The sequence below is a fragment of the Ornithodoros turicata genome, chromosome 4 (assembly GCF_037126465.1).
Source record: "Ornithodoros turicata isolate Travis chromosome 4, ASM3712646v1, whole genome shotgun sequence".
NCBI classification, from domain to species: Eukaryota; Metazoa; Arthropoda; class Arachnida; order Ixodida; family Argasidae; genus Ornithodoros; species Ornithodoros turicata.
In genome coordinates this window covers 21,637,026-21,660,135 of record NC_088204.1, presented here as the reverse complement: position 1 = coordinate 21,660,135, position 23,110 = coordinate 21,637,026, and the positions used below count along the sequence as shown (strand labels likewise).

Below are 23,110 nucleotides of genomic sequence, written 5' to 3'. Positions count from 1 at the left end.
TCCCTCTTGTCCGCTTTGACGTCGCCCTGGGCCCATCAGGAATGGTGTCATGACATCACCCGGTGGTCGCTTCTGTATGCTGTTGACCCAACGCTTTCATTTGACATGCCAAGCGGTTTCCCTCGCCTCTTTACGTCTCTAGTGCGTCGTTTACGACTTGGCGTCGCATTCACCCCTGCACTCCGGTATAGGCTGGGCCACAGTATCACGGCACTGTGTACAACTTGTGGTTTACCGGCAACAATCCGACACATTCTCGAAGACTGCAGCCAGTACGTACGCGAGCGACGGGCCTTTAAATCTCAACTTGAAATGCTGGATCAGAGGCCATTCAACATCTGCAAAGTCCTCGGCCCATGGAGTAACCCTGGACACCAGTGCCGTGCACTTGGCGCTCTTCTTTCCTTTCTGAGGGCCACCGGCCTCCTTCACGAACTGTAGGGATTTCCTTCCCTCCTTTCATGTGAACCTTTTTGGAATGGGGTAGGGTCCTGCACTCAATGCAGGGAAACATCCCACATCATCATCATCCATTCATCTATGTTGTTGTTGTTGTTGTTGCAAAATAAACTGCTGGACACATGTTTTGTGGTCCTCCGATTAAAAATAAGCGGCCGGAAATGCGGTCAGGCCAGGGAAATTTCCAACAGCGGACTCAGACTAACCTGGATTTTTAAAAAAATGCAAACACCCAACTTGAACTAATCTGATAATAAACTAACTAACATGCTGTGCCGGTGCGTCCGCCCTGCTAAGCATAACGGTCGTTATAATGTGGCTTTCATTTGCTAAAACGACTTCGACAGATATCGAATACTGGTGAAGCTAAGAGGTTAATCGTCGATATCGGCTCTTTATGCACGTAATGTTATCTTACGAAGCAATCGGGCATTTTCTTTGTTTCAAGGCCGTGAATTTTGAGGTCAGGTATTTCACAACCGGGAATATCGAGGCCTTCCTAAATAATCATACCCTCTAGATAAGAACCACGTGCTCTACAACCTAGCCTACACTATTACAAAATACTTTGTATTCCAGTTGAACAACGACAAAAAAAAAAAAAGAATACGCCATGCTGACGCGGGTACGCTGTGCACGCTTTGAAAGTGATCTACATTTCTGATCCAATCTTCTATATTGGCAGTAATCTGGCAGTAAGTCGGAGAGATAACATTGGAAATGTTCCGTAAACTAACTTCAGGCGAAAAGCTTTCAAAGCTCGGTTATGAGTATGACCAAGCAACAGAGGGCCAACTGTCGTGTGTAGCAGACGACAATATCACATGGGCATTTGTGCAACGTCATAACCCTAGGTGACCCTGTGGGCGGTTTCTTATTGAACTCGGGCAACTCCGAGCGACTCTAAGTGGGCGAAAAGTAGTCAGAGCAGCCCGGGTAGCGGAAATGAGGTCATAACACTGCCACCAAAAATAGCCAGGGTTAACCCTGGTACCAACTCTGAGGAGCGGTTTTTTTTTTTCTTTTTTTTTTATAATGCAATTCGAGTAAGCCGCGAGTTAAAGAGGCTCGCGCAGATACGCTGTTGACAACACGGGTTGGTTTGTCTAAACTGCAGATTTTTTCTTTTCCTTCTTCTTTCTTTTTTCGGCCCAGGACGCACGGTCCACCCCCACCCCCCTGCAATAGTCTCGAAGTTGCCCGCCGAAGCGTGGCCGACTACAGCAAACGGTTCCATCATCACCACCCCCACTGGTTTTATCCCTGTGTGATACTTGACTGTTCTGTTCTTGTCTTTCCATACCTACTCTCCTGAAATGTCTTTCGTGTCACCCCTTCCTGATGTAACGCTCCTGCGGGGTATGTGTTCATATAAATCGGTTCAATCAGCTTTCGATGGGGTTCCACCACGTCATTATTGCGCATTGTGTTGACAAGGAATGGTTACTGAAAGAACATTCACGCACCTTTCATAGATGAATATGAAGACCAGTACGCTTGGAATGGCCGGGAATCCCACCACAAGCTAAAGTCTGGTAAGCCGTTGTTTTTCTTAGAGGAGATAAGAACTCCTATCCGCAGGTATTTCGTTACGAGTGTAATAGGTGTAATATTGTTCTTCTACGCTTCGCAATTCTATTTACAATGTATTGTTCAATACTTCTCTTTTATAACGTGTGCAGCGTCAATACAAAGGTACAAAGGCTGTGGTCCGCCCGCTGTAAGCCGATCGCGCAGCGTAGGCGCAATGTCTCCATTTTCCAGCTGGTACGTACTGCGCGGACGTCTGTAGCGGGTGTCCTGCAGCGACAGCTGTTCGCGCTCGGGGAAGAACGTCTCCGGCGTCGATGGCGGCACCACCCTTTAGTTTGTGTAGGCGGCCACGTATCCCTAATCAGAGCGCCACCATAACTGACTGACTGACTGATCTCCTCACTGTGTAGATAGATTTTATCATTGTCATTCCTGTGTGCATGCTATCGTTGTTCATCTGTATATATTTGTTCATGTGTGTTCTCACGTTTGTGTGTGGCGTTGGGGGTGTATGCGTGTGCGTTGCAGAGTTTATTGCGCCAAATAAATCTTCCCTTTACAATACAAAGACGCACTTTTTTTCGGATACGGGCGAGCAGACGTAGCGCCATTCAGAAACCTCTATCCATTGTTGCGTCATTTGAAGAACTGTAGTCCCCAATCAGATGCCAACGCGGGGGTACACATAGCGTTCTGCTCTGCACACTTACCACATAGCCCCGAATGACAACGTCCTCGTTCATGATTTGTTGAAAACGGGAGCCGGAGCCTATTTCGTAGCCATAATGCCGTATATCAATGGATACATAATAGGCTCCGCCTCCCGTTATCAATTACAAATCAGGAACGAGAATGTTTGTCATTGGGGATAGTAGCTGGCGAGCAGATTGCACTGTTAAAACAGAACTTCACCACATAGCACGCTCATAGCCAACCATCATTCCGAATGATATCATTCTGTGCATTGCTTTGTTGAAAATGGGAGGAGGTGGCTATCTGGGACAGATTATGTTGTCCCAGATAGACGCCTGCCCCCTGTTTTGAACAAATCAGGACACAGAATGATATTGTTCGGAACGATGGCTGGCTAGGAGCGTGCTATGTGGTGAGGTTCTGTTTGAACAGTGTGCCATATGTGGTGAAGATATGGAGCTATCAGATTCATCTATACAAAAGGTGTCACAGCCAACAAGTTAAAATCGCCGTTTGGAGCCGACACAGTCGGTGGGCTACCTTGGTAGAGTTCATAGCCCCTTTAACGTAGGATGCGTCTAGGGTTTTGTCAACTCCGGTTCGTACACTCTTAAAAATGAACTTCACCGCTTAGCACGCTCCTAGCCAACCATCATCTTGAATGATATCGTTCTCTGCCCTGATTCGTTGAAAACGGGAGGCGTACGCGTTTTTTATGAAACTTATGCTGTTCATAATTGTCACAAAAAAGGCGTACGCCTCCCGTTTTCAACAAATCAGGGTAGGAAACGACATCATTCGAGATGATGGTTGGCTACGAGCGTGCTATACGGTGAAGTTCATTTCTAAGAGTGTAGCATATGTACCGTACCCTCGTCCAGTGACATATACTCTTTCCAACTCTACTCCTCTCCTAACCTCTGAAAAATTTACTTCCCCGAGTGGAGATATAAGGTCTCTTCGATTTGGCCTGCACCGCAGGCACTAGTTCAGGGAAGTGCCACTGTGGTGCCAAGAGTGTGCGTCACAGACCGAGACAGTGCAAGTGTAGGTTCAACACTAGCGCTTCCAAAGCGAACAAGCAAGTGCAGGTGCAGTCTAGTGGCCTGCTGCCAGCACCGCGGCCACTGTTATGTTCTTTACGCTTGCCTTTCCTTTCATGTATACTGTTTGTGTGAGTTGTGTTTCATTCGCTTTACTAGTCATTGGTATATGTGTTTGTTATGTCTCTGTACCAGTAAGCATAATTGGAGCTGCTGGATTCCGACAGTAACAACGAGTTGACGACGGCATTCTATTTGCTTGCGCGGAAGGGAAGGAAGATCGCAGTCGTGTTCCCGGCTATCACGGGAACACTGTGGGAAGATGCTACGAATAGGAGTCTTGCTTTTCCTATACTCGGTCCTTCATCTCTGTATATTTTTATGCAAGAAAAACGATTCTCGGCCGCTCCAAAGCTTGCGCCTTTTTCCAACACAGTAAAGACAAGTGTAATATGCTTCCCTGTAGGCAAAAATTCGAATCATCTGTTCGGTAGGTCTCAGATATGACCGCATTATCGCTATATCCAAGTGTTTATTGCGACAATGCAACTAGTATTGCACCACACACATATCAAGGAACCATCAGCGTTACAGGCGTGTCGTCTGGTCCGCGTGCATTCGTACTGCACCTGTCCAGCGTGTGCAGCCCGTGAACTCGTGCAGAACTAGTGATGCACCGATACAAAACGAAGACGAGAGTGCAGAGGGCACGAGCGGCCATGACAAAACGAGTACGGAACTGCTGCAACGCTTAAACTACCGTATTTTCACGCGTATTAGCCGCACCGCAGATAAGCCGCAGGACTCGTTTTTAGATACATTTTGAAAATGTTTTTGCAGATAAGCCGCACTCGCAGATAAGCCGCGGGTAATACGACGCGACTGCTTTGTGCGCTAAACCAATGATGCACATACAAAATCAACAGAGACGCTCAACGCTCGTGAGCGCCGTACTCCCTGCCAGCTGCCCTGTTCTGCCCTGACGACTTTTAGTTTGAAGCCGCTGTCGTGGCTGTGCCTCAGCGTTGGAGCCATGCCCCACCTCTAACTGCCGTGCCCGTGTCCACGAATGCTGCTGCTCTCGTCAAATGAGAACTGACGCTTAGCTGACCACGTTTTATCCCGATGACAGATGTATTGAACCCTTCCTGTGCGTCTGCCGACAAAGGAGACCGTGGGGAAGGCCATAAACCCTGTCCACATTCCGGTGTTGGCATGAAGTATAACAAAGTAGATCAATTCTAGTGTTCTACCACTTAGATCGGATTGTGCCCTTGTTGCCTGTTTTTCGTGGATTGACGGGTTAGTCCACTCGAATGTGGAGTGGACCCGCCCATGTTCGGTATTGTTCGTGCACTGGCAGGGCGGTCCTGTTCCGAAAAACATGAGGAACTGTCGGCCCTTTCGTTTAACCCGGGGTATGGGGAAGGTACCAGGGAAAAATAGTCACCGGATAAGCCGCACCCACGGATAAGCCGCAGAGCGTCCGCGAAAAAAATAAATCGCGCATAAGCCGCGGCTAATACGCGTGAAAATACGGTAGTTCAACGAGTGCAACCAAATCGAAGAGACCTATAACCTGCAGAAACATCCAGAAATAACCGAGGCGAACTACATCAGGGACGGCATGAACACATACGCTGCGAACGCCTAAGAAAAAATGGACTCAGATACGTGATCCCAATATACTCACAAGGCACCCTCACAAGGCACCCTAGAAACACTTCACAAATAAAATATGCTTTTCCCTTCTACCTCCATTATCATCTGTTATGTTCTGCATGGCCACTGCTTTCTACTTTCTTTATTGCATGCCTCAACTTTGCATTACAAATATTAAAAAAAAAACCTTTGCTGGTTCTGGAATTTTCCCCACGTAACCACTAACCTCCTTATCTTTCGCTATGCTTGCCAATTCTTCCCTGTTGTCCCGTTTCGTCCACGTTAGAGTCACCACGTGTTCGTGAACCTTCCATTTTTCTGTAACCGGTCTGTAGCCTAGATCACTACGTTCACATAATCCCCTCCACACTCTAACAAAGCAGCCATTCACTCCGGCCGTAAAAGCCCGTACGGAACCTTTCTTCCCTCCGGGCTGTTGACCCACAATTCGCATGAACCTTTAAACACGTCACACCTAACCCTTTAAATACCATGCCAATGATGAGGACGGTGCCCAGAAGAAGAACAGTCTCTGTTCGAAATATCGGCGGCTTCTGTCCTGAGGCAACTCCCTTCCTACATTCTACCGGTTCGCTGGATTTTTACCCATCTACAATATACTCACAAGTTCCGCTTATTCCTAGAACTGAATTCTATACGTCGTTTCCCAGCCAGCCTCGCAGCCAGCCTCACATCCAGCGCTTTTCCAGCCAGCCACAAGCCAAAGCGGAAGAAAGCGATACCAAGGAAGGAAGCGCACGGCCCGTGTGCTTTCCTGCACGCTTGCTTGTGCGGCAAACTGTCTTCAACATGCTACCCGGCTAGAAGGCGCTGCGCTTTCAACATGGTGGCATCCACGAGAAAACAGTGAATATACTTGTGTCCCAATCTGCGACGCTATTATCTGTTTCGCAGTCCATCGACATCGCTGCGGTTTTCGTCCTCTGAAAAGTGGATCCTGTACAGCCCTTCAGCATCCTGGGCCGGCTTCCCCGTCAGTATCTCCAGTATCACTATCGTCAGTATCCAGTGGATTCCGGGCCAAGTTGGTATCACGGGGAATGCGCTCGCTGATTCTGCGGCCAGGTGTGCCCGTGCAGCTGGGCCTGTCACTTCCGTTCCGCTTTCCCCGTCTGTCTGCCGGCTAGCCATTCGCCGGTACTGTACGGATAGCTCTCGGACCTTTTTCAAAGACGCCGTCAGGAATGACTCTCCTTTGCGCTCGATTGACCCGACGATGTCCCACACCTCTGGCCGCTACCCCAGGGAGGAAGAGTCCTTCCTCCACAGGCTTCGACTGAACCTGGAGCAAGCTCCACTGCTCCTCTTTAAATGGACCACCTGTAATGTTGAAGGAAACATTCCGCACGTGCTACTCCACTGCACCCGTTACCACCACCAGCGTCCTCTCCAGCGGTCGCGCATTGCTCGCCTCAGAATCTCGGACTTTTATCTTTTTCTAGTTCTTTTTTGTTTATGTCTTTGTTTTGTTTCCTTTGTTTTTCTTTTCTTTTTGCTGGGAATAGCAAGCCGCCGTAGCGGAGGCGAACCTTTCCCCCTTTTTAATAAACATACGATTCTCCCTAAACAAGCAAACAACCGTCCCTCGTGCATCGTCGCCTTAACCCCGTGTTTCGGTAAAAGTTGACTTCAGCAACTCATCGCTACGCATAACCTGCACTGTCCCAGGTATACAACTGAGCACATCTTCATGACCTGCCAACGATACACGAGGGAAGACACACGCTTGTATGGTCAACAAGAAGCCATCAGAACCTTTAATATGCAATATTTTTAGACCTTGGAGCAATCTCGCACACTAGCCCTGGGTGGTTATGAATTTTCGGACGTAGTTCCGTATCGGGACTACTGTCTTTTTTTTAAAGAAAAACAGAATTACACCCGCATTTTCCAACAAACTGAGGCTTATACCACGACCTACTAGATTACAACGACCATGTCATAGGCACCCCTGCCCAGCGCCGCATTGGGAAGCTATAGCGGCGGCGCTACTCATCGGTCCGGTTATTGCGTCCTCAATTTCTGCAATACCTCAGCTTACCTTAGTATTTTGTACAAGCGGTGGGTGTCCCACAGGCGATGCTTCGTTCTAAAGTTGATTATCATCATCATTCTACGTGTTTTCATATGAGCTGTTGCTGTCGTCTGCTACGCTCACTACGGTGCTACGGTAGTCCTACGTCCGCTTCTCCGCGTTCAAAATTCAAATTTCCATTGTTCAATCAAGATGTAGATCTCGTGGGCCGATGAGTAGCGCTCCTAGTGGATCGTGCAGACGGGTTCCTCATACACTCTTAAAAATGAACTTCACCGCATAGCACACTCTTAGTCAACCATAATCGGGAATGATATCGTTATCTGCCCTGATTTGTTGAAAACGGGAGGAGTACGCCTTTTTTGTGACACTTATGCTGTTCATAATTGCCACAAAAAAGGCGTATGCCTCCCGTTTTCAACAAATCAGGGCAGATAACGATATCATTCCAGATTATGGTTGGCTAAGAGCGTGCTATGCGGTGAAGTTCAATTTCAAGAGTGTAGGGGATGCCGATAATGACATGGTCGTTATAATCTAGTAGGTTGTGGCTTATACTGGATGAACTAAGCCGTTGCCCTGCTGCACTCGCAGCGGGTCATGCTATCTCATCAAATCATATCAATCCATATGAACCAGGGTATGATCCTCGTGCTGAAGCAGGGAAACAATAACACCCCCTCCCATGACATCGTCATTGGTCATTTAGTTGATGTCAATTGTTGTTACCGTTCTCTGCCATTCAAGGAGCTCTGTAACTGTACACAGGCAAGTAAGGAATCATGAAGCTTTCTGGACTGGTAAGCCGAGGTCCAGTTATGACACCCAGAAGGCATAGAATGTGTGGTCTAGTCGCCGCAGACCTACAGAGTGTCACGACACAGTAGCTATGTCACAGTTCTTACCCACAATGGAGAAACAGGAACTATGAATGAAGGAATCTTCGTGTAGTATTTTAACTGTGGTGACAGGAGTTTTCCTTTCGTTATGAAGCAAAAAGACACACTTCCAAGGCTTACAACAAGACTTACAGCTGGTGGTGTTGTTGTGATTGTCCGCAACTCCGATCAATGAAGTCAACTGCGCGTGCGAATTGAAAAAAGAAAGAAAAACGAGGTCGACAAGAGCACTTGCATTTGAACCTGTGTTTTAACGGCGTAGGACCAAGGGACGTTCCAGCAGACCGGAGATGTTTAAGATTTCCACAGTGCGGACATTTATTATAGCTAGCGAGAAAACCACAAAACATTCGTGAACTTTTATCGATGAAGTTATTTTAGTTTCGATTGTGTAACAAACGCTTTGCCTCCCGAAAGAGACCACAACACAGGGGCTCCCCGAAATTTGACGTGCACTAAGTACGTCCACTAACATGTCTGTGTCGGTGTTCATTGTCATTTCAGGTAATGTCTATTGTCCGGAGAGGATATTTTTCTACGAGTGCTTCGGACTTATGTTCAAGAAGTCATGCTATTCGCACTATGACTGCAAATATTTCTGTTGCGAATATGGCTGCAAGAACTTCTGTTCCGAAGACTACTAGTCCCGATATTGCTGTGGGCTCCCGCTCCCGTGCACGCCACGCAATCGAGCAACGATGCGAGAGATGCAGCACGAAGATTCTGTTTGATGTGCACTGTAATAAACACTAAGAACTTACAGAAATCGTGTTTATACCTATACTGTATCATCAGCAGTGTTGTACACAATACCGAAACTAAGTAACTACATAGAGACGTAGAGAGGCCCAGAAGAGGGAGGGGCTGTGTTCGAAATATCGGCGGTCCTCGTCGTGAGAGTCTTTGCTTAATGTAAGTAACGATATAGCGACATACCACCTGCTCCACACCGAAGTAGCGTCGCTACAAATACGAAAACGTAACGCGACAGCGGTTACCGCTCCTTTTCACCTCCTCTCCTCTTCGTCTTCCTGTCATCATCACCGTTATCATCGACATCATCATCAGCGGTACAACTACCTAATGAAAGTAATGTAATAATCCCCGCGCTTTTTCTTCTCCCTCTTTGTCCACTGCTTCCCTCGTCGTTCATGGAGCTTGTTTTGCCGGAAATCCCCTAATTGAACGTTAATTAATGAACTGTAGGTAAATCTTGTAGTGCACGCTTTCTTCATGATGATGCCCGCCTAGTCCTAGAACTCAACTTGGAAAAACGACATCTATGCTGCTCCCATTGCTTTTTTTAATAAAAATTCCGTAAAGGCTTAAAAAAGACCCTGTATGTGGAGCACATTCACAGATGCAGAAGCGAACGCCGCCATTTTAGAGCTATTGACCGCTGTGCTTGACGGAAGGTATATTAGACCTTCACCGACTTATATATGCAACCGTGTATATGCCTCCTTTGCTAATTATGTGTTCGATTCTCACATGTCGTGCATATAGCTGCAGTCACCATACGTAATGAGTTAGGACCAGGGAAGGGTAACGGAAACGCATACCACGGTCCTCCATTACCGCAAACAGAAACGGAAACGAAAATTATCGTCCGGTACTGAATTCGAGTAATGGATTCCCGTTGTGCGATGACACTTCAGTGACTTTTAATTGTATTTTTGTATTTTGATGACTCCATTCCCAGTAACGCTCCAAATACTACCCGTGAGCATGGAAACAAAGCGCAATATTGGATCTCGAGAGTTCATCCCTCGCTTACCTATACACTCTTAGAAATGAACTTCACCACATAGCACACTCCTAGCCAACCATCATCCCGAATGACAACGTTCTCGCCTCTGATTTATTGAAAACGGGAGGAGGAGCCTATTTTGTGCCCTTATGCACGGCACAAAATAGGCTCCTCCTCCCGTTTTCAATAAATCAGAGGCGAGAACGTTGTCATTCGGGATGATGGTTGGCTAGGAGTGTGCTATGTGGTGAAGTTCATTTCTAAGAGTATACTCGTTGGAGTCCTCATAACTTCACGCCATCCACACGTGAAAACGCACTCTGCTCCACCATAGCACGAGGATGAGAGTCGGCGATTTGTATTTATTTGCTTGTTTTTTACTATTTTTCATTTGACCGTGGCTGTGAGTGTCGGCCTATGGGGGAATGCGATATTGGATGAAGGTTACGCCCATTTTGAGTTGGACTCGGAGTGGCTGAAGACTGAAGACATGTTCCTACATTTTGTAAAGAGATCTTGCAAGATGTGCGCATCCCAACGACGTAAAATTACTTGCGTATTGTGTACGAGTGACATCGAAGCAGCACATGGGCAAAACAGGCTGCTGACAGAGCCGGACGGGCTGTCCTCCCGCAGGTCTGAAACAGCAGTTTCATTTCCGGAAACAGTAACGGAAACGTACCGGAAACGAAATTGAAAGGCTGATATCAGAAACGGATAACGGAAACGAAAATATAGCAGTAACGAAAATGGAAACGGTAATGAAAATACGTCCGTTACCCTTCCCTGGTTAGGACACCGCAATTCCTGCCATGAAACACCGCATGTCATCGTCGTCACAAAACAACGAACAGCTTTATTTGAATGGTGAACACCGCACGGGATTAAGATAGCCAGAGCTGTTTGCACCGAGGTGAGGAGACCCCTTTTCCTCACCCTGTCAGGTTAATTTTCTGTATCGCAGAACGGTTTATACTTTATAGGTCTAGAAGTCGGATCAGAGATTTTTACGTTGAGAAGCTTGTTTTTGTTGTTGTTTTTTATTCCGAAGTTTCACAGTGGAAGAAGGGACACCACACATATCGGCAACACGCTTACGTTCTACGAACATATACAATCACCGGTACGAGAGGAAACATTTATTGACGCTCCACAAACTAGCGTTCGCTTGCCAAGTCGGCCCAGAATCCACAATTCATTCAATGCGTGCTACTGTACCGTGACTGCGTCCGATGTGACGCGTTTCCAGTAGGTTCCGTAGTCTTGAACGACCGTTGCGCTGTGGAAAGAGGAGCACACACAAAACATATGAGCACACGCCGTTTAGGTACATTCGACCATCAGATAAGTACGGTCGTGTCTCTGACGTAAGCTGAGGCTAACCAAATAGAGGCGCAAGACACAACACTTTCATTCTTTTTAGCGTTCCCTGACCTCATCCACAAAGTGATCCACAACATGCCATTGCAATGGCACGGTAACTAAGAATGGAAAACGAACAAGAAAAGGAGAAACAGTAATGCAGTTTGAAGTATGTACCTGAAGTAGACTCTACCAGTGTACCCAGCCGGTGCTGTCCAATGCACTGTGGACTGTGTCTTATCACTGTTGCTGTTATGAGTGATGGCGTTCTGAAATGAATAGACAGTCAAAACTCACGTCGTGGATGATGATGATGATAATGATAATAAAAATAATAATTTATTTTATATAAGGTGCCCATAAACAACCCGAAGGTCTGGGAAATGGTGTACCAAACATGAATGAATCCAAAGATACAAAGATAAACATAAATACACATAAACACAAAGAAGCTACACATCAAGTACAGTAGACAAAACAGCAAATGTTAAAGTCAGTCGTGGGGAAAACGAAACAACTAAAGGGAAGACTACATAAACTATACATGAAAAATTGACTCGATGGCATTAGTAACATAAGCAAAATCAGCGAATATGTCAACACCATGATTCTCGAACAGTTTATTCCAGCACGTTAGTAGACGACTGATCGGACTTAGTTTGTATATGCAGTCGACATGAAAGATGGGATGAGATCTAAGCGAACGAGAAGGTGCATGGAGATTAATTAAGTGTATAGTAAATCAGGGGAGTTGAAGACGGAGTGAACCAGTTTGTACAAGAAGACACAATCTTTAAAACTTCTACGATTTGACAAGGTTTGCAAGCCAAGTTTCTCCAGGATGTGTTCGTAGTTGTAATATACTCTGACACCAATATGATACCACGCGGTTCCGAACAGAGATTTTTCCTGCACTCTCTAATATACGCTTCCTCTAGAGGTATTCCAACAAGCTATAACAGTATGAGAAAGTGTCGTGGTTTGCCCATCATATTGGGAATAGATTTACACGTAAGGTGTGGCTCGTCCATGTGCTCCCTGTCTCGGGTCTTTCTTCGTTACTCCCAGAAAGAAGTGAAGAAAACAAACAGCCAGCGTCCAGAACAGTAACGATATGCAGGAAATCCAACAGTGAAGCCGTCTTTAATATACTAAAGTTTTCTTGTAATATGCTGCATTTCTTCAGTAGTCCACTATACAAGAAAGCTTATTAAAGGAGGCTTCATTCGTTTACCCCCAAAAAAAATACCTGCAAAAGAGGCCAAATTACATCAAAAATAGGCTAAGAATTCCCCTGAACCAACAAATATGGGTCACCAGTGATTTATCCAGACCCCCAACACCCACCAGCACCTCAAAATGTTTTGCAACCCTCTCCCCCTTTGTTGCACAACAACCGATGTGATCTCTGTTGTTTCAGCCTCAGCCATTTTTCTTCTATGCATCATCATCATCATCATCAGCTTTAGACACATACCGCCAAGTTCTCACAACTTAACTGTCATTATGGCACCCCCTTCCCATTTTTTGCAACACCCCACCTGCTTGCGATTCTGGGTAAACCACCGCGGGTGCCCCCCCCCCCTTAAGGTCAAAATCCTGCGAAAATCCTTGGAGTTCAAAGCTGTACAGATTCGCAAGGTCCATGACGCAAGAGAGTGCAGAGACGACACAACGACACGACCGCCTGTTCCCTCTTGCTTCCCTTGCGGATCATACTCAACTCGCTCGCGTCACAGCGCTTTTGGGTTGTAGCGATTGCCGAGCTTTCATCCTACACGAACCCCTACCAGAGTTCGAGGTAACTCGTTACTGTAACTAAGTTCCTTTTTTGGTAACTTGTAACCTAACTCGGTACTTTTGGGCAGTGGTAACTTTCAGAGGAACTCGTTCCTTTTTCGGGTAACTTTGCCAAAGTAACTTAAGTTAAGTTCCAAGTTACTTTTAACTCGCTTTTGACTCGCGTCCACATATTTTCTTACTTTCTCTCAGATTCCTTCATGGCATTTTTTGCCATAGAACGTGATATTCAATCAATGACAGTATTTTATTCAGGAAGTAAGAACCGCTGCCATTGAAATGAAGCTGAACCATTGTGCGCCCACAGGGGAGTAAGATGCAAAGCGTTCGAATAGACCTCTACCAGAGAAACGTCATCATGACATTGATAGACACACTGAAACCGAAACAAATCGGAAGGAGAGGGCTGGGTTCCACGAACGGGCATTTGTTCGCTGCCTCCCATTGAAAGAAAAGTAGGACCGAGGGTCGCGTCCCTTTAAGGGACGCGGCGTAATCCCCTCAAGACCGTGGCTTTCGGGCGCGACCTTGTTCGCCTCTAGCTTCGAGCGTAGTTCCATTCTACCAAATTTTGGCGCTGTCCAACACTATGACGTCATTTGTTTACAAACAGGGAGAGGTCTATTGTTAGACATAAACGAAAACGGTCTAAGCGTGTTTCACTACTCCGCAGACAACTCAAGGTCTAACTCAACTGCTCACGCGCGCTGCACCTGCGTAATGCTATTTTGTGTCCGAAGTAACTTGGAAGTAACCCGTTCTTTTTTTAAGTAATTTAGTAACTGCGAGTTACATTTCAGGCTGAAGAACTTCGTTATTAACTTAGTTACATTTTGCACACGGTAACTTGTAACGAGTTCTTTTTGACGGGTAACTTCTCAATCTATGACCCCTACCATCCTAGTGCCCCTAGTTTCATCCTACATGTACCCCTTTCAATGACAAAGCGCAAGCAACAGGAGCGCCCTTCTTCTTGTAACTTACAGCCCGTCCTCCAGCACAGTCCACCGTCTTAGTGTTGCCGTCAGCAGTAAATGCGCCATGTACAATCTGACTACTGTACACATCACGTGCGGTCAGCAGAAGGCCTCTGTATGGACTGTTGCCATACACCGTCACTGCAACAAAGACAACGGTACTCACGTCAGCAACATATCCATGTGACGTAAGCAAGCATGTAACGTAATTCCGGATGGACAGTGTAGCGCTGCAGTAAAGTATTTGTGACTCGCATTTAGGTTGATGAGACAGAAATTTGCAATTGAATATGGAATTTTTATTTTTCGTTTTTTTCAAAAAAAACTACCCATAGGCACATTCTCAGAGGCCTAGAGCTTCTGATTTGTAAATCAGAACGGACGTAACCGGTTCTAAGATAAACACAGAACAAGAAATTCCAAAATTCAGATTGTCTCATCTTGCCCCAATTCTCGGGACAAGACGAGACAGCGCGTGGAGCAAGATGAGACACGCCGTGGTAATGAACAATACAAATTAGTTTTTGCAATTTAAGCACCTACACAGCCCCCTTGAGCCCACCGCCTACATGATGTGCGATAAAACCACACAGAACCCGGTGGTCTTTCACTTCACCGTCCTTTGCAAACAAGGCACCGCCAGTCTGATGTGTCGCAGGTCGCTCGCTTTTGAGTGCGCTTCTGCTTTGCTGGAAATATCCTAGGACGCAGGAAATTTTTGCTGGAAAATCCTAGGCAATATGCAAAAAAAAAAAAACGAATCTCTGAGGAACAAGCATAACGCCACTTAATTGTTGAGTGGTCAGTTTGTACAATATACATTAAATTTAAATTGCATTACATTTAAATTACATTAAGTTGTCGCGTCTTCCCCCGTGGATACCATCGGATGCATTATTTTTTCAGTTTAACACCGGATAACCAAGAGTGCCCATATTTTTCATGTATCTAGATGAATGAATAATAGGATGTGGACTTACATCGACAGAATAAACCTGCGACACGCTGCTGCACAGCTGACAAGAAAAGGGACTACAGAAAATCGCGCCTGTTTTGCGGGTCTTTACATTCCAGGCAGAAGTAACCGATTGATTTTTCCTTTTTTTTTTTTTCTCTCTTGAACGCAAATACCAATCCGGACAATTCTCACGTGCAATAAAGCGAACGTGCAGAGCTACCCATGAGTAAGGTTTCAAGCGCATGGGGCAAAGCGTCTCTGAGACAGGCGGCGTCGAGCAAAAATTGTCGCATCTTGCCCCACCTTACCCTACTCGGATTTCGATAGTTCGGCCCTGAACCGAAGCTACACAAACGCTGCCACAAGCTTTCGCGTGATGCTCAGAGCCAATTGTTTCAATTGGCCCTATTCTACTGAGCAATCAAGACCAGCGATTCGATAAAAAGACTCGCGAATTACTTAACGTTGGCAATATGCCCCTGAGCTAGAGCCCTGCGCGGATGAGATTTTTGGCATCCGCATCCGACCCGCATCCGCGCACACGTTATCCGCGTCCGACCCGCATCCGCAGCATACACAACAGTTTGCATCCGCATCCACCCGCTGAGCAAAACGCACCATCCGCATCCGATCCGCAAAATCCGCACGTTTCGAAGGACGCGTAAAGACCGCAGGAAGCATATGTTGGTATAATTTCGGATGCCTCCATGCTGTCACGGAAGGACTCACGACGACAAGCAAAGGTAAACCTTTCAACAAACGCTATATGGAGAGACTTCTGCAACGCGTGGAACGCTACCTCGCTGGTGCTCGCGTGGTTCGAGACGCCAGAATGCCTCCTCTCCCGTCTTGGCCGTGCATGGTCAAAGGTGAACCCAGGCATGCGCTCGCTGTCGGCGCGCAATACCCATAAATTGCTAGTCGAAAAATTACAGCACGCGGTATATCCGCATCCGATCCGCTACCGATCCGCTGCTTTCACATCTGCGTCCGATCCGCATCCGACCTCGAGCCATCCGCATCCGATCCGCATACCGCAGGAAGTGCTAAATTTTCATCCGAATCCGCAAGTATCTTGCGGATATCCGCGGATGGTGCAGGGCTCTACCCTGAGCTTTCAAATACTGGGTACAAAGTAATACATAAGCGTGGAGAGGCGAGGGACAGGAATGGAACGCAGATTTGTCGGCTCTTCACGCAACGGTTGGCGCTAAGTAAAAACAAAACAGACCGTTGGGGTTGAATCGAATGTCTTACACCCTTATTATTTTTCAGAACCGAAAGAGTTCCGTACAGAAAAGAAGACTATAACTAATGTAGATTAGGGGAAATCCATAAAACAGAACGGAAGGAACAACGAGTCCGTGGGAGGATGATGAGATTATAAATGCAAGAAGCGATACCTATGGAATGATAACTAATGCAACCTGGAATGCGAGCGATAGTGACTGTTTCTAAAACTGCGCAAGAAGTGGCTGTCATGTTTGCAGTGCTCTGGAGATTTAGCAAAACGGACCTCAATGACCTCTGCTTCGGCATCATGTAACATGCTGAAGGACTACACATACACTACACATATCGTCTTTTATGTACCTGAGACAGGGTTTCCTTGCGTGGAAACAGTGGGTTCAACTTGAACGGCATACGGGGATTGAGTTCCCTGTGGGGCCACGCCGTGCTTGGGGTCCTCGGACTCGCAAGAGCCAGCTGGTGCACCAGAAGGATGAGCAAGGCAGGCGCCCAGCAGGATGGTAAGCAGGGTCAACGATGATTGCCAATGCATCCTGAAAAGTCAAAGTAGGGTCACACATCACCTCTTTTGGATCTCCCGCACTCTAAAAACAGAACTTCACCGCATATCACGTAGTGCGACAATCATTGTCGCGAACGATATGGTTGTCGCTTTTGATTCGAGGAGAAGGGGAGGCGTACGCCTTTTTGTGGCAATTACCATATACCCATACTGCCACAAAAAGGCGTACACCCCTCTCTCTCCTTAAATGAGAAGTGATAACCCTATCATTCGCGGCAATGGTTGGCGCACAGCGTGCTATGCGGTGAAGTTCTGTTTTTAGAGTGTAGGGTTTCTGAGCCAAGACAATGTAGTTATGGGCGGAGTTGACGCGCGGAACTAGATGCAGCTACACTCTTAAAAATGAACTTCACCGCATAACACGCTCCTAGCCAACCATAATCTCGAATGATATCCTTATCTTCCCTGATTTGTTGAAAACGTGAGGCGTACGCCTTTTTTGTGACATTTATATGCGGTTCATAATTGTCACAAAAAAAGCGTACGCCTACCGTTTTCAACAAATAAGGGAAGATAACGATATCATTCGAGATGATGGTTGGCTAGGAGCGTGCTATGCGGTGAAGTTCATTTCTAAGTTCTTCAGACATATGTCGGCACAGTTCCCTTAGAAGTCGGCCCAGGACGCACATTCCCCCAGGGCATGAGTCGTGACGTTGCCCACATACGTGAGGCCGACAACCGCAAGCCCTATCACCACCACCACCACCACCACCATCATTTCTAAGAGTGTAGGTCCTGTACCGTGAATCCCACCCTCACCCAAACCCCTCGTGACTGCGCCAATGTTTGTGGGTGTTCTGTTCAGGGTGTAAATTTTGCTTTCTTCTTTTGCACTTTATGTCGGTGTGCACCAGTCACGTCTTTGCAGCCTATTGCGCTTTCGTTTGAAGAAAACAATATTCGCCCTCGCCTGAATAAACGCACGTTTATAACCCCATCACAAACTTTGAACACTGGAACGTTGCACCTCCTCGTACTATTTGTGGTATACTTGGTTCAAGAAAGAGAATAAACGGTTAGGAGGGCCTGCGATTATTTAAACCAACCAAGCTGTAGCGCGTCTTCACGCAGTTCAGTTTCAGAGCGGTCACCCGAAGAAGCGCAGCTTCATGCACGAAAGTTTGTTAAATAGCTAAACGCACACTCTTAAAAACGAACTTCACCGCATAGCACTCTCCTAGCCAACCATAATCTCGAATGATGAGAATGATGAGAATCTCGATAAATGAATGATATCGTTATCTGCCCTGATTTGTTGAAGACGGGAGGCGTACGCCTTTTTTGTGACACTTATGCTGTTCATAATTGTCACAAAAAAGGCGTACGCCCCCGCTTTCAACAAATCAAGGAAGATAACGATATCATTCGAGATTATGGTTGGCTAGGAGAGTGCTATGCGGTGAAGTTCGTTTTTAAGAGTGCAGATGCTCCTAACCGTTTCATCTCTCTCTCTCTCTCTCTTGCTTTTTTTTTAATTGCTCACCTTCGCATGCTTGACGTTATCTTTAGAATTTGTTCTTTCTACGTACACTCTAAAAACTGAACTTCACCGCATAGCACGCTCTGCGCCAACCATTGCCACGAATGATAGGGTTATCACTTCTGATTCGAGGAGAGAGGGAGGTGTACGCCTTTTTATGACAATTACCATGTATCCAAATTGACACAAAAAGGCGTACGCCCCCTCCTCTCTTCGAATCAGAAGCGATAACCCTATCATTCGTGGCAGTGGTTGGCGCAGAGCGTGCTATGCTGTGAAGTTCAGTTTTTAGTGTGTACATATAGTTTGATTGATTGATTGAGACATAAAAAATATGGAGATGTGAGACCCGACAAAGTTGTGTCAGGCCACTATAGTATTCGTGAATAGAAAATAAAGTAGAAAAACCAGCCTCAAGATGACCAAGAGGTATTTAAAAACAAAGAAAACACACACACAAAGACAAGCAGGCTCCACCTGATGAATGAGTCCGGTAAATGAAATAATAAGAGTTCAAATGAATGTAGACTATACAGGGTGTCCCAGCTAAATGCGAACATATTTTTTAAATATATATATATATCACTCTTTCCAAGGTGAAATCAATTGCAATATATGCTGAAGGGCACTCCTTAGGAGGGCATTAGCAAACTCCTAAGGCAATGTCTTGATTAACTTTCAATAATTAACTATTTAATTATAAAAGCTACGAAATTGTCCCAATGAGAACATCTGATCTTCTCGGTCACCTGACACCGGAACCGTTTTCGGAACAAAAATCCGTTCGATAGATCGTCCGCAAAAAATTCGTGAAGGAACACCAGTTTTTTCTTTATTTTGTTCATTGCGCATCTCTAGAGACGAGTCTTTCCTTCACCCCCTCAATATGAGAGGATGAAAGGACACACTATCGCCTCTTGCGTCCTGGAAAAAGATTTAAAAAAAAAACAGAAAATGCAACCCAAAGATAAGGGCAGTTCCGATAGAGTCACCCGATACGTTTGTTTTTGTTTTTGTTTCCGCCAGTTAAAGCTCATCTTCGACGCATGAGGCGGCACTGTGCTACTTCACCCTCTCACATTGGGGGTGAAAGAAAGGCGCCTCTCCGAAGATGCGCAATGAACAAAATAAAGAAGAAAATGGTGTTCCTTCACGAATTTTTTGCGGACGATCTATCGAACGGATTTTTGTTCTCAAAACGGCTCCGGTATAAGGTGACCGAAGAGATCAGATGTTCTCATTGGGACAACTTCGTAGCTTTTATAATTAAAAAGTTAATTATTGAAAGTTAATTAAGGCATTGCCTTAGGAGTTTGCTAACAACAACAACAAATAAGTTAATGACAATGAATGGGGAAATTCGCCACTTGAGGTGCGGCCCAGGAGTTTGCTAATGCCCTCCCAAGGAGTGCCCTTCAGCATATGCTACATTGCAATTGATTTCATCTCGGAAAAAGTGATATATATATTTGTAAAGAATATGTTCGCATTTAGCAGGGACAGCCTGTATACACCAATGACCCTCATCACACTGTACAATGTACTCTATATCCTTTAGACAGTAACTAGTTGCTGAGGGTCGGTGGGTACCTGCGGCGGGTGCAGGGTTTGTACAATTTTATTTTCTTCATTTTCCTTCATGTACATGTGGTACTGTACTGCTGAATTGTGCTATGATAGGACTCTGGAACATCAGCGTAAAAAAACAGCGTATTTTTCTACTGTGTAGAATTCCTTGTTTCCTGCGTCATTCCGCGCCACCTTTTTCCAACACACATTCCTCTCCCTGAAAATTAAAGCGCACATCTTCCAAATAGTTTATTTAAACCTAATCAAAATAGACTTCCTTACTCTTCCGACCCGTTCTTCTTCCGCGCTTACCACTAGCCGTCGTGCAGTTTCAGTACTCGACGAACACTCGGAACGGGTTTTTCTGTCTCTCGGCTAATGTGCGACCGTCGATCTTGGGGACCCCCTACGGGGTGTCTTTGGAAAATCGGGGCTTCACTCACTGTACTTCCAGGTCATTCGTGATGCAAGCATCGTGAAAACGGGTCTCTGAGACTTTCGACCCTTCGAGCAACCGCATTTGCGTTATCGGCTGTGGTTATCGGCCCAATTGGAACGGTGTAATCCCTGCCACCCGTAATGATCTACGTCTGCTTCGTTTTCAATTGCAGACAAGATAACTTCCGTTTTTTGGTTTCGTTCTTTGAGGGACGTATAAAGAAGCAGAACTCAGACTGAGTGAGATGAATAATTCTCGTTTATAATAAATATCGTTTCATGTTCTTCCACGTTTTTTCCCCTTTTTTTTAAACCAGCCAACCCACCGTTCGAGTTCTTACTCTAATGTGATGGTAAGAAACCGCGGTCGCACTTTGTGCCCTTCCCACATCTCTCTCTCTCTCTCTTTCTCTCACTCGCTTTCTTCGAGAATAAGCTAGAGCATAAAACAGCGTATGTTTTCTTAACCTGGTATCACTTGATAGTGTCCTATCAGGGTTTCGTATTTCACCCTCACTTTACACGTAAATATCATCGTCAAAATTATACTCCACGTAAAAATCTGGCTGGCAACAGTGGTGCTGTTAGTGCTCGACTAGACTCGTCTTCTTTCTTTCACTCCTTTTTATTTTCTTACTTTTTACTGTTTAGCTTTTGTACGCAGATATGTTCTGCGCGATTTATCACTGCACGTCTCAATGCACTGGTCTAACATTAATTTATCCAACGTTCGAAAAACAGCATTCAGTACCACATATGACTCACTTTATAAGTCCACTAGATCAGATTAGATAAGATTAGAATGGAAATGAAAAATATGGAGTTGTTAAAGCCGCAAACCGCTTATGAAGGATGACGCTCTATTCTTCGGGGAACTCAAAGCGGTCAGTTGGTTCCCGCTCATAAAGCCATCGCTGAGGATTTAATTGAGTACTTAAATTGCAGCACCGCTCCTCCCGTTGTTTGTCATGTTTCTTTTTGAAATTTGATGTGTACACATGATAATGAAAGTCACACATCGCAATTTTTTCTCCGGAAAATTGGTCAACAATCCTTCTGTACATAGAAATATGGTACATTTAGGAAAGCGACAATAGTATGCGCTACAAAGAACCTGCGCTTGTATTTACTTTGGCACGCGCTTCACCATGCATGCAATCCCAGAAAGAAAGAAGAAAACATGCATTTGCGCAGAAGTCATAGCCCATATCAAGGTACCTCCACACGTTTCGTCCTATCACAGCAGTTTAGAATGAAACTGCTCGAAAGTCGGATGCTAAGGGAGCGCGTTCTCCGTGTATGCCAAATCACCCACTTATCATTCGCGGTTGCGTTGCTTCACTTTTACTAGATTGCTCTGGTCTGAGACCGAAGCTGCAAATAATAGGTTCCCCTGAGACTAGGTCCGCTACAGGCAGGTACGCGGTCATTTCCAATTACGTTGACGGCTGTGCTGTCCGAGGATATCCCTTCGTTTACAACAGACTTTCAGGACAGATGTCGTCATTGTACCCCTACAGTCGGCGTGCTAATGACATAATCTTCCTTCCTGCTGTCCCCTTCCCCTTCACCGCCCCTCTCTATCTGTTCACATATGTACACCGCTTAAAGCCACGGTTGCTCCGTGGTGCCAGCACGAAATAGAGAGGTTTGGGGAAAAAATACTCTAGAAGCTCCATATTTTAAAAAGTTTCGCAGCCTTGAGTTCGTCGTTTCATTTCATCTTCCTGTTCGTCACGTATGGCTCTTTTGACAGCATGCACTACACTTAGTTTCCCTAAATCGTTACCATCCCCCGTATGGCCCATTCTGTGACTGAGATGATCGCCTTCCACGCGAAGACTGGGAGGTGCTCCAGGTTCGAATCCCGGTTACCAGCAGGCACATGGCTCGTCAAAAACCTGCCACCCGACCACCCTTGATTGATTGATTGATTGAAAAATGAAAATTGGGTAGTAATCTGATTCCTATAATGTGTGTGCCTTTAAAAAACAGTCAATTTCCAAACCGGTATTTCGTAGAGCATGACAAAGCTTTGGATGGAACAGCTTTAAAAAAAAGCGCCTGTAAAGACGATTTTGATTGTACAGCTCGCATCAGGGTAAACTTGAACACCATTCCGGCCTGCGGACCCTGGTGGTTCTTAGTAGAAACAACGGCGGAGGGTGTTTTGGTCATATATTTACAGTTAGAGAGGGTGACCCTCGTTGTGAAAGCGTTGTTTTCTGCTAGGCGCATCTAGGATGGCTCTCTTCCCGATTAGCAGGCTGGAGCGTTGTTCGAGTTAACTTTGACGCCAGCCGTACAGGTAGATATCACTTACATAACGGCTTCCGATGAATGTCAAAAGTGTAGTCCAGCTCGGCACGAGCATTAATAATACAAAAAACGCTGAAGCAATTCCTTCGTTTATTTATTATGATTTTTTTTAACCAAATAAACCGATCTCGAATAAACCAAGGTAAGCCAGGTGAAGCTTCACTGTATTTTTGTATTACTAGTACTAACTGCTTCCGAATTGAGGTATACCCGGTACAGCCCGGAGAAAATGTGACTCGCTGCACTTACGTGAGTTGGTTGCTGCTCTACCGAGGCTGGTGGAAGAAAGATTGGCC

General features: G+C 45.8%; 2 protein-coding genes across 3 annotated transcripts in view; one reads left to right on the top strand and one right to left on the bottom strand.

Annotated features, from left to right (window-relative positions):
• LOC135392795 (uncharacterized) overlaps window positions 1-9,105 on the top strand; it is a 35,583-nt gene extending 26,478 nt beyond the window's left edge. For both annotated transcript variants that reach the window (XM_064623513.1, XM_064623512.1), the window contains 2 exons: window positions 1,935-1,994; window positions 8,850-9,105. In XM_064623513.1, coding sequence (XP_064479583.1) covers window positions 1,935-1,994; window positions 8,850-8,989 — 200 coding nt within the window. In that variant the 3' untranslated portion in view covers window positions 8,990-9,105. The remainder of the gene's footprint in view (window positions 1-1,934; window positions 1,995-8,849) is intronic.
• A 2,127-nt stretch (window positions 9,106-11,232) lies between these two features.
• LOC135392794 (putative defense protein 3) lies at window positions 11,233-23,110 on the bottom strand. The gene is made up of 5 exons (XM_064623511.1): window positions 23,064-23,110; window positions 16,786-16,976; window positions 14,242-14,375; window positions 11,635-11,726; window positions 11,233-11,374 (listed from the first exon to the last, which is right to left on the bottom strand). Exons 2-5 carry the CDS (start codon window positions 16,973-16,975, stop codon window positions 11,305-11,307), a joined length of 486 nt encoding a protein of 161 aa, XP_064479581.1. The 5' UTR covers window position 16,976; window positions 23,064-23,110; the 3' UTR covers window positions 11,233-11,304.

Bases quoted from the DNA above. Each gene is read 5' to 3' on its own strand.
- LOC135392794 (XM_064623511.1), bottom strand. From the start codon at position 16,975: ATGCATTGGCAATCATCGTTGACCCTGCTTACCATCCTGCTGGGCGCC. The intron at 14,376-16,785 runs GTACATAAAAGA...TCTTTGTTGCAG, and splicing joins GCAAGGAAACCCTGTCTCAG to TGACGGTGTATGGCAACAGT. The intron at 11,375-11,634 runs GTACATACTTCA...CTCTTTCCACAG, and splicing joins ACTGGTAGAGTCTACTTCAG to CGCAACGGTCGTTCAAGACT.